The 15,137-nt window shown below is 39.8% G+C and overlaps 1 protein-coding gene across 2 annotated transcripts in view; it reads right to left on the bottom strand.

The window, feature by feature from the left end:
• RABEP1 (rabaptin, RAB GTPase binding effector protein 1) overlaps positions 1-10,456 on the bottom strand; it is a 55,487-nt gene extending 45,031 nt beyond the window's left edge. For both annotated transcript variants that reach the window (XM_087717248.1, XM_087717249.1), the window contains exon 1: positions 10,320-10,456. In XM_087717248.1, the coding sequence (XP_087573374.1) occupies positions 10,320-10,362 (43 nt within the window). In that variant the 5' untranslated portion in view covers positions 10,363-10,456. The remainder of the gene's footprint in view (positions 1-10,319) is intronic.
• Positions 10,457-15,137: the final 4,681 nt, after the last annotated feature.

Genomic DNA, 15,137 nt, shown 5'->3' with positions numbered 1-15,137 from the left:
GCAAAGTCAATGGAGAAGCCAGATTCACTTAACAATTAGGTTACTAGCATATCAACTGCAGTGATTCACTTAACTGTGGCAATGGGACAAGATTCACTTAACAAATGTCTCCCTTAACAGAAAGTTTGGACTCTATTGTGGTCGTAAGTGGAGGACTATATGTATTTGCTTACTTTTCCAAGTAGGCACAACTCAGATGTCCCGGCATTAATTCTAAAATGCTCTTTCTGCACAAGCATTAGTTCTAGTTTAGGATTGTTAAAATTCAATACATTTGGAAAACACCAGAGAAAGTTGCTTTAAAGTTCAGTCATATTAATTCACAAGCCAAAATTTGAATTTCTCACGCAGCTTTCAGGTAGAATATTTTCAGATCAAACAACTTCAAAGTATTATTTAGCTCATTCCCATATTACTCTGTGCCCAATTTTAAATTATTCAATAGAAAAATTACCTAATGTTTTAAATATAAAGGCACTGTATTTTTTGTCCTGATCAGGAACTGATCTATATGTGCATATAACATGTGTCTTAAATAGTTACAGATATCCTAGGCAAATGCAAACAATTTTTGATAGAGAAATTTTCTATCAAATTTTCTACTTGATTTAATATCCTCTCCCAACAGCTCTAGCATTGTTTACCTATTCTCAAACTTCCCAGAGGTTGTAAAACAAAAAACCCCAGTAATTACAATCACAATATTTGAAAGAAAGGCTGTATTATTTAGCTAAAACAATTCATGCATATAGAAGTTTGTCACCCACATAAGAAATTGTACTGCCTTGGTACAGGAAGATCACAATACCATAAAATATTTTTATAACACATTAAAAATAAGGAAGAAGATGTATTCTGGACAGTTTTAAAAATAGAATAAATACAATAAGTAAGAGATTGAGTCACAAATAATTTGTCTCTGTTTACACGATTCAACTCAAATCTAACAAGCTTTGAGAAATCCATAATTACCCCTTTCAATCTACAAGAAATATCTCAAGAGAGAAAAAAGAGGGAAGGAGATAGACAGACAGACAGATACTTACATACATACATACATACATACATACATACATGTATATACTTGTGTGTGTGTGTGTGTGTGTGTGTGTGTGTGTGTGTGTGTGTGTGTGTGTTATAACTGCAAGACATCCTTCTGTGGATCTAAAATAAGTTTGAGAGACAAATTTAGGGAAAGGAATGGAAGATAGAAAATGATTTCCCTTTGGAGATATAAACAGTCCATCACCCATGCATTCACTATCACTTCAGTAATCTTTGTTTATCTGACATAAAGTTGTCAGCTCACAATAGAAACCCAGAAATGTACTTACTAAAAATGCAGTTCACATTACCAGCGGATATGAATTACTATTATTAAAACAACATATTGACTGTTAAGAGGATCTTGAGATTCTAGATTAAATTGCAGGAAAAGATAATATCAAACAATGCTTTTTAATTTAAGAGCTAAAATGCATAATCTATCCATAAAGTCATAATTAACCAGAGGAAATAAATATAAACAACTAAGCTAAAACATTAAATAATAATTTCACTTTATCATTTTAGATGATTATTACAACAATAGCTGAAATTATTTATCTGCATTTAGAAACTTACCATGTTGTAAAATATACTGTGCAGCTATAATTTTTCTGATGATCAGATCAAAACTTAATTCTCACTCCAATGAAGCAAAGGCAAAATAGAATAAACAGCTTTTTAGTGCAGCAAATTCTACTGAGCTTTTTACACAGGTTCATCTAATAAGCTAGCTCTAAGCCAGGAAGCTCCGTAAGATAGAACTATTTTCTATACATTTTTAGCAAAGACTCCTCTCGGTTACAGATATTCCTCAAAGCTTTTTTGGCAACTCCCAATGCAGCTGAGTCGACACTGTTCACCCTGAAAGACTATACTTTATCATAAACAATCGATTACATTTTATATTCATTTCTTTACCATGCAACCCTATGTACAAATACTTAAGTGCTTATTTGAAACAATTTTCTAAACATTTATTCATCAAGCACTACTATCCTTGTAGCTTCTTGGTTTCATTCAGAACAAATCACAATCAGCAGCTGTTGTTGATTACACTGCAAGATAAAGCAGAATAATAAGTGCTGGAAGGGAAGTTGGAGATCTTCTAGTCCAGTGATGGCGAATCTTTTTCTTACGACGTGTCAAAATTGTGCGCGCGCGTCCCCACACCAGTTCAATCCTCCCTCCCCACCTGCGCATGCATGCGTGACACACAAACATCCTTGTGCATGTGTGCACGACCCCTCTGCAGGCCCCACAGGCTTTCCTGAAGCCTGGGGAGGGCAAAAAAACGAGCCAACCAGAAGTTCGGGAACAAACTTTCTGTTGGCTTTTGGGGGCCGTTTTTTGCCCTCCCCAACCTCTGGAAGTCTGGGAAGAGCAAAAATGGCCTCCTCCAGCCCTCCAGAAGGGCAAATATCAGCTGGCCAGCACGCGCATGTGTGCTGGAGCTGACAGCTGGCGTGCCAGCAAATATAGCTCTGCGTGCCACCTGTGGCACACGTGCCTAGGTTCGCCATCATGGTTCTAGTCCAACTCCCTGCTGAAGCAGAAAATCCTATAGCAGTGATGGCCAAAAGCGTGCAAAAAGTGGGGGGGGGGGCAGAGGAGGGTCATGCGCAGGTGTGCCACACCCATTTTTGGCATGCTTTTTTCACTCTCCCCAGGCTCCAGAGGCTTTATAGGAGCCTGGGACGGCGAAAACAACCTCCCTTATCCCCCCCCCCCCCAGAGGCCCTCTGGAGGCTTCAAGAGCTTCCCTGAAGCCTCCGGAGCGTACAAAACCAGCCCTACAGGCAAACTGGAAGTTCGGGAATGGACTTCCAGTTTCCTCGTAGGGCCGGTTTTAGCCCTCCGGAGCCTTCAGGAGGCTTCCCTGAAGGCTCTGGAGGGCAAAAAAAGATCCTCCAAGCAAACCAAGTCACTTCCGGGTTGCTCGCCCTCCGGAGTGTTCAAGGGCCTTCCGAAGGCTTCCCAACACAATTTCTTAGTTCGTTTGAGTAAAAATCCCTTTTTTTTTGTCAGTCCCTCAACATAAAATAATTTCCATGTGCTACTAAAAAACAGTTCCAAATCGGAACTGTAAATTATAGTTGGATCTTTAAATAATTTCTGGAGGACTATTATAAACGGTTAACATACTGTACTATAGATATTAAAAGGGAAACCTTATTCAAATAATAGCAAAATAAAGACTGCTATTATGCGTGAACCAGTTCTACAAGGTCAAATTACCTAGAGATGCATTCCATCTAAAACAACTTGTATTTAAAAGGAAGCATATGGTTGCTGTTCTTTAGATAGGAAAGATGATAACATCGAATAAGTGCAGAAACTGTCTGAGAATTACACTATCATATTAAAAAAAGGAAATTTTGTCATTTCTTTACTGTATTTTTCTGGCAGTTTTTTTAATCTTCATAGTTTGATTCACTATGTTCATACAACAGATATAAACAGCTGGTTGTAATTAAAATATTCACATAGCTACCTCTATGTCAGGTAGCACTTTTTTTTGCAAACAATAACAAATCAACAGTGATTTCTTAATCCAGGACTGCATAGTGTATGGAAAACTTACTTTATCCCCAGCTCTTCAAAAGAGGCACCATGCAGATTAGAAAAAAGTATTATAAAACAAGGTGCAGCTTTGTTTTATAGCTGCCCTTGCACACTGCTATTTTCTTGAAAGATTAGTGGTTGCTTAACAATAGAATAACCATTAAACCTTAGTTTGGCAATACAATAGACTGCAAGGAAAGGAAATATGACCTAAAAATATAGTTTAAGATTAAAGTTAAGACCTCCTCCTTGGCTACAATAGTAAGCCTTAAAACAGGCATTCTATGACTTCTCATTTTAAGCAGCAAATTTGAACAGTTAAAAATAATATTTCAACTGACAATGTATTAGATGCAAGGAAAGTGTTATCATTTTTACAACTGAATCTTTATTCTGAAGCAATAATTGAATTTTAAATATCCCATTCCAATACAATACAACAGAGATTTTCAGTTAAGAATTAGGAACCTTTAGTAATTCAGGAAAAAAAAGGGGGGGGGTTGGTCAATTTTTCTTAGTAATTTTTCTTAGTAATTCTCAGTATTTATGCCTCACTAAAAACAACCTCCTCTGCAGACAAAAAGGTATCTTATCCTATAAAATAAGTTAACAGTTAATTCAAAGTTATTAATTCTTCTCCAGAACATATTGTATACTCAATATTATCAACTTTTAAAAAAATTCAGAAGTTGCCATCATTATCTCCCGAACTTCAATATCTCATTTGATCTTATTACCATATTTTTCGGACTATAAGATGCATCGGTGTATAAAACGCACCAAGATTTCAAAGGGATAAGTAAGAAAAAAAAGTTTTTATTCTTCCTGGCCCCCAGGAACACTCTGCAAGCTTCACCAGGACGGGGAGGAAGGCAAAAATGCCCCCATGTTTGTGAAAAATTGGCAGAAAATGGGCCATTTTTCACAAAAATGGGGGCATTTTCCCTTCCTCCAGCCCTGCTGAAGTGTACAGAGTGCTTCTGGGGGCTAGAGGAAGGCAAAAATGCCTCAATTTTTCTGAAAAATTGTTCATTTTTTGCTCATTTTTGCAAAAATGGGGGCATTTTTCCCTTCTACCAACCCTGCTGAAGCCTGCAGAGTGCTTTGGGGGGATGGAGGAAGGCAAAAACGCCTCCGTTTTTGTGAAAAAATGGCGTAAAATGGGCCTTCTTTCACAAAAATTAGGGCATTTTCCCCTTCCCCCAGCCCTGTTGAAGCCCACAGAGTGCGTTGAGGGGCTGGAGGAAGGCAAAAACGCCTCTGTTTTTGCGAAAAACTGCCCATTTTTGCAAAAATGGTGCGCGTGGATGGAGCTTCAGGAGGCCAAAAATGGCTGTTTTCGGTGTATAAGATGCACCAACATTTCTACGCTCTTTTGGGGGGGAGGTGCATCTTATACTCCCCAAAATATGGTAGATAATTTTACAATGGACAGAAACTCTTTCCCTCCTGTACTCAATTTTTGCAAAAGAAATAACTGTCTATTTCCAAACAAATCTCTATTTCAGATAACTGCTCTTGCAATACATATGCGATCTAATATGTAACAACTTACCTCCAGAAATTGTAAATGCTCCAACACTGGAAGTTTTAAAGAAGAAATTGGATAACTATTTTGTCTGAAATGGTATAGATTTCCTGCCTAAGCAGGGGTTGGACTAGAACACCTCCAAGGTAGCTTCCACCTCTGTTATTCTATTCCATTCTACTCTATTCTAATCTATTCTAATCCCCAACAAGTTTTCAAAATCTGCACTACACAAATAAACTACAAATTTTAATCAATATATTCCACCTCTTTTTCACTATAGTATTTATTCCATAATGGAAACAAATGATCATCATACAAATATTCTGCATTTCACAGATGAAAAACCAGAAATGCTTCATGTAACAGTACTTTAAAAATTGACAGTATAGTAAACTGGAGTGTCTAAATTCTCTTAAGATGTAGGATGGAACCACATAACCACAAGATTACCCTTTTCATTCTGAATGCATCAACTTTAACAGATGCACTCACACATTATAATCATAATTTCTTGAATAAACCACAACTGGGTAGCCATATATATCATGCCCCAAACCCATGGTTTCCATATAGAAAAAGTTGGATTTTCCCAATAGCTCAAACCACAATGAAATATACATTATAGGTTTAATACAAAACAGGCCTTCCTGTTTTGTATTAAAGAAACCCAGTTACCAAAAGGTAAAATTATCTTTTATGATCAGCACAGACATAAAAATAGTTACAAGGGAAAGTAATTCTTCTTTTGATACTTCCTGCACTTTAATATATTTGTATTTAAATTACTGTGGATTTTCAGAGAAGTGTTTTTGCATTCCTTTTCCTCCATGTAACAAAAGTGGGATCTGCTCCATTCCTGGCTGAAATGACTTCATTCATCTCTTGGTGTTAATCATTTCTTTGTTCACATGAAGAGTTTTAAACAGCTACAGAACCCACACTTCTATGTTGTAATTTATTTTCAGGTAGTTGCACTGGCCATGACTGTCTGTCTCCAGTTTTGCAACGTTTACCACGCATACATTTCTCTGAAGGGTGAGATCTAGCCATTGCTAACTACTATGGCAACTACTCAGTAGAATTAAAATTATGCACTCAACCATGAAAATGCCTCTAAAGACTATAAAAAAGTTACAAGCTTACCAATATACAGTATTTGGATTGATGTCCAGAGTGGGAGTAATAATGTAATATAACTCCTAATAAAAAGCCAACGTCATGCATATATGATTATAAAGTCACTTCATAAGAACATTTAAAGCTCAGAAAGGCTTTAATCTAAGGCACCTGAAAATTGCTTTAGCACACGTCAACTTCTTCCCATGTCTCAAAACTCTATCCTACAACTAAACCTTATTCATGATTCCTTTAACTGAAGAAAAATGAAGTTCTGCTTCCTGATTTTGATCAATACACCACTAAGCCATAAACTGTTTTACCATGATTTATATTTAGTTGGATTAAGATGATATAAAATGCCACAAGCAAATTGCATCATAGTATAGTGCAGTGTATGAACCTAGCTAAAAACTAGTTTGGTTGCTGTGGTTAAAGGCACGGGCGTGGAAATTGTGAGACTGTGAATTCCAGTCCTGCCTTAGATAATAGCCAACTGGATGATTTTGGACCAGTCACTCACTCTCAGTCTGCAAATGGTGACAGTGGCAACCACTTTTAAAACTGTTGCCAAGAAAACTGCATAGATTTTGCCATATAGTGGAAAAGATTAGCTGAACACACAAACACAAAAATCCTAGCCAATGACTTGGAATTCTATTCTTTAAAAAGTCTATCTAATTTAGCCTCTGTTTTTAGATTTACTTCCTCTGAATTTTGACTGGGTAACCAAGTGCCATATTTTTCGGAGTATAAGACGCACTTTCTTCCCCCCTAAAAGAGGTGAAAATTTGGGTGTGTTTTATACACCAAATATAGCCCGCCCACCCACCGCCCTCACCCTTTGTCCTTTGCCTCCTGCAATTTACCTCCATACAGCAAATGGAGAAAATGGGGTTTGTGGAGGTGACAATAGGCTATGGCAATCCCTGCAGCTTGAAACAGCTGATCATTGGGAGGCCCCTGCTTAAACTGAAATTGAAACTTGCTATTTGCTGCAAGGGGCAAATAATGTTTTCTTCCAGAAAGCCACATCAATTTTAACAGCATCTGTACAAGTATAGTCTGAAATGTAACACCACAAACAGTGTATATCTTCTGTACTGTTTACTGTTTGCTGCAAGGAGGCAAATTGCTAGGAAGCAGAGGCAGATTTTCCCCCTTGTTCTCCTCCCCAAAAGCTAGGTGCGTCTTATACTTCGGAGCATCTTATATTCCAAAAAAATACAGTATTAATTGAATATTTTTTATCTAAATAGATGGTTTTACAACTTATTTTAATTTTATTATCAGCTCAAGGTTAACTCAGCCTCCCATCCAAATTGGGTTCTTAGGATTGGGAGCAAGATATGATATTGTGGCATTTACCACATACAGTTTTTGTAGAAATGTGTATTCTCCTGGAGAGTTGCTCCTATCAAAGAAGTAACTGAAATAATACAGAGATTCATAAGTCTTTCCCCAGCAAATCAAGCATATGAGCCATGGTAGCACAGTGGTTAGAACTGACTGCTAGGTACAGTTTGGCAGTTCAATTGTCACCAGCTCAAGGTTGACTCAGCCTTCCATCCTTCCGAAGTCAGTAAAATGAGTGCCCAGATTTTTGGGGGCAATATGCTGACTCTATAAACCATTTATACAGGCTGTAAAGCATTTTGAAGTGGTATATAAGTCTAAGTGCTATTGCTATTTTATTTATTCATTATTATTAGTTACTTTACAAGATTATGTAGCATTAAAAACAACTTTTATATAACTATCCTTGTGGCTTAGAATTGCAACCAATAAAATATGTTATTTTATATATTCAATTACAAAAGCAAGTTTCTGTATAACTGTCACGTACATTTACAAAATTGACACTTCTACCAACAGTAGTTGTACATGTACATGCACATGCACTATGAATAGCTCCCCTCCTTCTTACATACAATTTTAATACATACTTGCCCTATTTATTACATTTGCTATTTTCTAAGAAAACATCACCCATAATATATCTTCATTAATACTCCCAATATTTTCCAAGTCAACTATAAATTGTTTATTTTAAAAAGACAAGTGTGCAAACATAGTGGAAAAATGCTGATTAAAAAAAGGGAAGCAAACCTGCCTATACAGCAGAAGGAAAAAAGTTCAAGGAGCAACGGGTCCACGAATATGAGACATCAGCTTTAGAAAATTAATAAAATTAGTTTTTTCTTTTTTATTTATATTAGATATAAATCTGTCTTTTCAATAGAATGCCAAGGCAGTTTACATAGTATTCCCCCTTCAATTTGATTCCACAACCATAAACCTGTGAGATTCATTGTAATGAAGCAGTGGCTAGTCTACAATCTGGCAATCGGTTTCCATGGGAGAGGGAAAACCTGAATCTGTCTCTCCAGTCTTAGACAAATGCCATAACCATCATATTTCTGACTGCCTATTTTTGTATTGATTAAAGGTAAAGGTTCCCTTCACATATGTGCTAGTTGTTCCCAACTCTAGGGGGCGGTGTTCATCTCTGTTTCTAAGCCGACAAGGCAGCGCTGTCCGAAGACATCTCTGTGGTAATGTGATTAAACACCGAAGGTGCACGGAACGCTGTTACCTTCCCATCAAAGGTGGTCCCTAATTTTCTACTTGCATTTTTAAATGTTTTAGAACTGCTAGATTGGCAGAAGCTGGGACAAGTAATGGGAGCTCACTCTGTTACTTGTTCTAGTAGGGAGATTCCACTAGGGATTAAACATACAGTTAATATTGGGCTTATTTGATCTAACAACATTAATCCATGCTCCTGATAGTCTCAACCTTACCACAGCTGATATCACATTTAGTATTACTATTTAACACCTCAAGGATGCAGGAAGTGGTTACTGTGGAGAAGAGAGAACAGTCTGTTTAGGTGACAGTTAAAGTAAGTGGTTGCATAGGTATGAAGGAGGATCAGAGGAAAGAGAGTCAGAACTAAAGTCAGAACAGTAAATGTTGAGGGACTTTGAGAATGAGGGGGAAGCTATAAGCAGAAAATATAACAAGTGGGACAAATCTTGCTTTGCAAAGAAGATAAGGGGAGGAACACTTTGTGGCTGAATTTATAACCTGGCCACTAAGTTAACTCAGTTTCTGAACAATACATCGGCTGGGTTCACACAACATTGTGAGCCCCAAAGAACTCGTACTTGCATCCAGTACAACTCCAAGCTGAAGAAAGCTAAAGCAGAAGGGTTAACGGGAAAGAAAAAGAGCAAGGAATAAAATAGTTTGGGGGTGGGGTTTAAGACACAAACATAAGAAGGAAAAAAAACTCATGGCTCCAGAAGGGGAACAACTTGTTCCAGAAGAGGAACAACCAGAAGTTGTGAATGCTCCAATACTGGAAGTTTTTAAGAAGAGATTGGATAACTATTTGTCTGAAGTGGTGTAGGGTTTCCTCCCTAGGCAGGGGGTTGGACTAGGAGACCTCCAAGGTCCCTTCCAACTCTCTTATTCTATTCTATTCTGGGAGGGAGGAGAAGCACCAGCTGTTTGGGAGAATGGAAGGAAAGAAAAATGCAGGAGTCACTTGAAAGGCGGGGAGGAGAGAAGGGGACTTCGATGGGGACAGAGACCGCAGTGATGGGCGGCTGAAGCCAGAAGTCGTTGCGAAAAGGGATGGTGCCCAAGGAGGTGGCGACGCCGCTGGGGCCAAGGAGAAGAAGGGACCGGGAGCCAAGTAGGAAGGCAGCGGAGCCGGAGAGGGAGAGGTATGGTAAAAGGGGGGCTTCGAAAGGATGCGGGCGAGGAGAGCGACGAAGAAGGATAGGAGAAGACGACGAAGGGCTGGGTTCAGGAATTGCGCGGGGAGGGGAAGAAGCGCCTGTGGGAGCTCGAGGGGTTCCGCTCCTTCCATGCCCTCCTCTTTCCCTCCCTCCTTCCTTCCTTCCCTCGCTCCCTCTGCGGCCTGCATTCCTCCCCGCTTCCCACGCCCCCCTTTTGCACCCAGGTCGAGGCAGAATTAGCAGGCCGCGCCTCAGGCCGGCGCCGGCTCCCCACCCGCACAGCTCCCACCCGCACCCGGCCTTCCCTTCCTCACCCGCCGTCGGCTCCGAAGCCGGGGTCTCCCCGGGCTGGGCCATGACCGAGCCAGCTCGTCCCCGTCACGCCGAGGCCGGGTCCGCTACGTCAGGAGACGAAGCCGAACGCATCTTGACAGGCGGAGGGGGCGGGGAATCGGCGGCGGCGGGAAGGAGGGAGCGCGAGCGGCCGCGCATGCGCCCGGTGGCGCCGTAAGCTGTGGGGAGAGTGGGATGGGAAGTGTGAGGTACAGTGTCGAGGGCTCGCAGCTTAGCGGAGATGTAGAAGCTGCAGCTGCAGGTCCCTGCTATCAGGGCGATGGAAGTGGCTGCTGAATTGGGGAAAACTGAATTAAAAAGCTGGGATGAAGATGAAGTGTGTTGTTGGGGGTAATGTGTTTTGGAATAAAAGGTTGCATTTAGCTGGGTTCACGCGTTACGTTAATGGCTTAGGGCAGCGCCGGACAAACTGTTTGCAACTGGGGCCAGATTGCTTTTTTGGAATTAATCTCTCATGGTGACGATGCAGTGATCCTGCTGGAGTTGGAGACCACAGACCTAGAAATCATCATCATCATCATCTCCTCCTCCTCCTCCTCCTCATTATTATTATTAGGTGGTTAATCTTTGGTGAGATTCACAGCCTTTGGGGCTGGTTGGTAGCTCAACAGCTCGAGTCCTAACCAAGGACCTAGGAACTGTTAAAGTAACGTCAGAGGATATAAGCTTTTCCAAGTAGGGTGGTTTTTTGTAGAGTCAGAATGTTCAAGTCAGGTAAATTTAGAATTTTCAAATAGTGAGGTAGCCCTTTAGGTATTGCTCCAAGGGCTCCAATTACAATTGGTAGAACACATATAAACCTCAATAATAATAAGATAATTGAGAAGTAATTGAGAAGCGAGCTGAAAATTGGAAAAGCAAAGCTATGCATGGCCAATTCTTGAAAAGTATTGAAGGCAAAGCTGACCAAAAACTAACTTGGAACTGGTTAAGATCAGGAGTACTGAAAAAAGAAACAGAAGGCTTTGGCAGTTCAAGAACAAGCCTTAGCCACAAACTGCATGAAGGCAAAAATTCAACATGTTACCACCCACAGCAAATGTCGCCTCTGTAATGAGAAAGATGAGACAGTCGACCACTTGATCAGTGGGTGCAGCAAAATTTCACAAACTGACTACCTACAACGCCATGACCGCATTGCTACGATCACTCACTGGAAATTGTGCCAAAAGTTTGGATTTGAGTACAGCAAAAACCACTGGGAACATCAGGTTGAGAAGGTTTTAGAGAATGAGAAAGTCAAGATCTTGTGGGACTTCAGAATCCAGACTGACAGGCACTTGGCCTACAACACACCTGATGTAACAATACTTGAAAAGAAGAAAGTATGGTTCATTGACATTGCAATACCTGGTGATGCACAAATTGAAGGTAAACAGCAAGAAAAAAATCACAAAATACCAGGACTTGAAAATTGAGGTTGAGTGACTGTGGAAAAAGAAATCATGTGTTTTCCCAATTTTAATTGGAGCCCTTGGAGCAATACCTAAAGGGCTCCCCCGCTATTTGGAAATTTTAAATTTATCAGACTTGAACATTCTGATTCTACAAAAACCACCCTACTTGGAGCAGCTTATATCCTCCAACGTTACTTTAACAGTTCCAAGGTCCTTGGTTAGGACTCGAGCTGTTGAGCTACCAACCAGCCCCAAAGGCTGTGAATCTCCCCAAAGATTAACCACATAATAACTTTTATTCATTAAACATGAAACAATTGAACATTTAAAAATGTATCACAAATATCATTGACTGGCGCTGATGGTTGATACAGGTTGCTGCCAACATCCTAGGTATCAACCAAGTATCTTCTTAAAATGTATGATGTTTTGAGTAGCACAGCTTTTTGCAGTTCTGCTAGTGTTATTGCAGGAAGTTTCAATTTCTTAATGTATTTTATAAAATTCTTGGACATGGTACCAAGTGCCCCGTTAACTGGGTACATAACGAATGTGTAAATGAACAATGTGGGACCTAGATAAGTTGTCAAAAAGTTAATTAAAACAAATCCTCTAGAACAGTGGAATAACCTACCTAAGTACAGAGATAGTGGGTAATCTGCCTCTGATATTTTGGAAGAAGAGCCCGGATATCATCCCTGAGGACAATTTGACATTCCTGTACACTGCAAAGACTGGACTGATGATCCTTGTGATTCACTTCTACAATTCTGTGTTTTCAGGATTTAACATCCTTCAAAAATAATAAATACAATAATAGAATGCCTGTAAACATATTCCTGCCCTACATGGGTATTTTCCTATTATGGTGAGAACTAATTTCTTCGATTGAGTAAATGCTGGGACTTAAAATGTTAAACTGATGACTCCTGGTCTAATGTATCCCTTTTTATTTGTCTTGTTCTTCTGAAACCATGGGAAATCAGGCTGGCCTTGATGATTTGCCCCCAAATTTTAGAGGTGCAGTTGAGGCCACAGGGTCACAAAACAGTCCAGGCAGCATCCTTAATTGTATTCAATGAAGTTACCACAGACAAGTATATATCAGAGTTTAGAGGAAGCAAATCGGAACACATACATCATACCAAACCACCTTTCACAAATGCTTACACAAAGATGTTTGTGGTTGTATAGTTAAGGAAGGCAACCCTGAAATGTTGGCATCCTAGCTAGTCAATTATTTGTTTTGTTTTGGTGGTTAAGCATGCCTCCCTTCACAAGGATATGAGAGAGAAATGTAAGAAAGGGTGGTTGGGATTCAATAAGGTTGAATATCATGTTCTTAAATGTAATAGATGTATAAATTGGAAAATATAGATACTTGAAGCGCACCTTATCTGTTTTCTCTGCTTGCAGATGTCACAGTAATTAGAACTGTAGCACCAACACAGAAATGCTATTCTTGTTCGTTCTGTTTTAGAAACAAAAAGATTATGAATAGTTGGCTTGCATGCATAATCATGGTTCCACCACAAATCCGCGAAGCCCTTATCCGCGGAGACATAAGCGCGAAGACTAATTCGCGCCGTTCGAAGCGCTAAGGAAAAACGCGACCCTACCGCGATGACATAATCGCGGAGGGCAAATCCACGCATTCCCAAGCACTCAGTACCCTAAACCTAACCCTAACCCTAAAACAAACCCTAAAACAAACCCCTAAACCTAATCCTAACCCTTACCTTAATTGAAATCGGCTTTCTGCCGCGGCGTCGTTTTAAAGCGCCCTTCTGTTGCTGCGCTGTTGTCGCGGCGGTGATGACGCGCGGTGATGACATTGCGGCTTTAGCGACGTGATTTTATCACCGCTATTTTGACAGGCGCGGTTTTGTCGTGCCACGCATAATCATAGCTCTATTGCATTATTTATAACAGTACCTTATTCTGCAAATTTGGTATGGAAGATTTATGTTTCTGAGGAGTAATCCCAAGTGATTTCTAACACAGCAGATAGATCCTCTTCTTGTTATTGCATGCACTGTAGTGCCAAGAGGAAAAATAATTTAGTGTAATTTTTATTTTAATACAATGCTATTAATATATCTGCTCCATATGTCTTTACTTATTTTCTTTTTCTAGCATATTAAAATTGTGATTTAGATGGCAATGCCTGAAGTGGTTTTATGGACATTATCGAGGATTTTTTGAGGGCTGTCTGCACCCGAGATCTCAAATGAAAGACTATTTCTCTAAAGTAGGATATGGAAGAATGTGTTCTGAGAACAGCTTAAAATATGCTCTTCAAAGAGTAAACATGCCTGGACATAGGTGTAAACTAAAATCTGACCCTATTATGTAAGTGATAAAAGTGGTGAGGCAGAATCACTTCCATACTTTTACTCTAATCGGCAAAATGTTGGCCAAGGTGTCTCAGATCTTATTTATATAAGGATTGGCCAGAATAAGAAACATATGACAGCTATTACAGCCTTGCTAAAACAGGTCTTATCTGCTCCAAGTTGGAAACAAGATAGATGGACTCTGTTGAAATAACAGACATCGTTGAAGATTTCTTAGCTGTAAATCTCAAGGAAGAAGACCAAGTACTCTATACTACAGTGGCGCAGTGGTTAGAGTGCAGTACTGCAGGCTACTTCTGCTGACTGCCAGTTGCCTGCAATCTAGCAGTTCGAATTTCACCAGGCTCAATGTTGACTCGGCCTTCAATCCTTCTGAGGTGGGTAAAATGAGGACCTGGATTGTTGGGGGCAATAGGCTGACTCTGTAAACTGCTTAGAGGCCTGTAAAGCACTATGAAGTGGTATTTAAGTCTAAATGCTATTGCTATACTTTAGCTCTCCCATTTGTGCACTGGATCCCTGGCCCTCCTGGGAAGAGATTTGAAGCTGGATCCAGGTTGTAGTCAATGCTTCTCTGAAGGAAGAGGACATTCCAGCCACTCCTCAAGAAGCCTGTCCTGGATCCCAGGGGGAAAAAAACAACTTTCATCTTATATACACCCACCTTTTTTAAACAGGCTTGGGAGAAAATAGTAGGGCTCTACCAGTCTGAATTCAAGCTTAGCCATAGTAGTTGCATAGGTTACTTACCTTAGTAAGATGTGAAAGGAGGAAGCATCACATCTTGTGCTCCTTAGCAGTTTTTGATAATGTCCACCAGTGTTCTTCTGGTTGATTCCATTCAGCTTCCACATTCCACATTCCACTTTTCATCCATTCCATTTTAAGATTAGTGTTATTTTTTTTAAAATCACAATACAGTACTTACTGTAAGCAAGGGCCCTTCACCTGCTGTTTTTCCTTGTATCCACCATGCTTGAAATCTAGAGCTATTATTTATGAATTTTCTGATCTCAGTTGGGTT

This window comes from Thamnophis sirtalis, unplaced genomic scaffold (assembly GCF_051295495.1).
Source record: "Thamnophis sirtalis isolate CommonGarterSnake01/CBP01778 unplaced genomic scaffold, rThaSir2_p1.2 scaffold_6, whole genome shotgun sequence".
In the NCBI taxonomy this organism is placed as follows: domain Eukaryota; kingdom Metazoa; phylum Chordata; class Lepidosauria; order Squamata; family Natricidae; genus Thamnophis; species Thamnophis sirtalis.
This window is presented reverse-complemented; position numbering and strand designations above follow the sequence as displayed.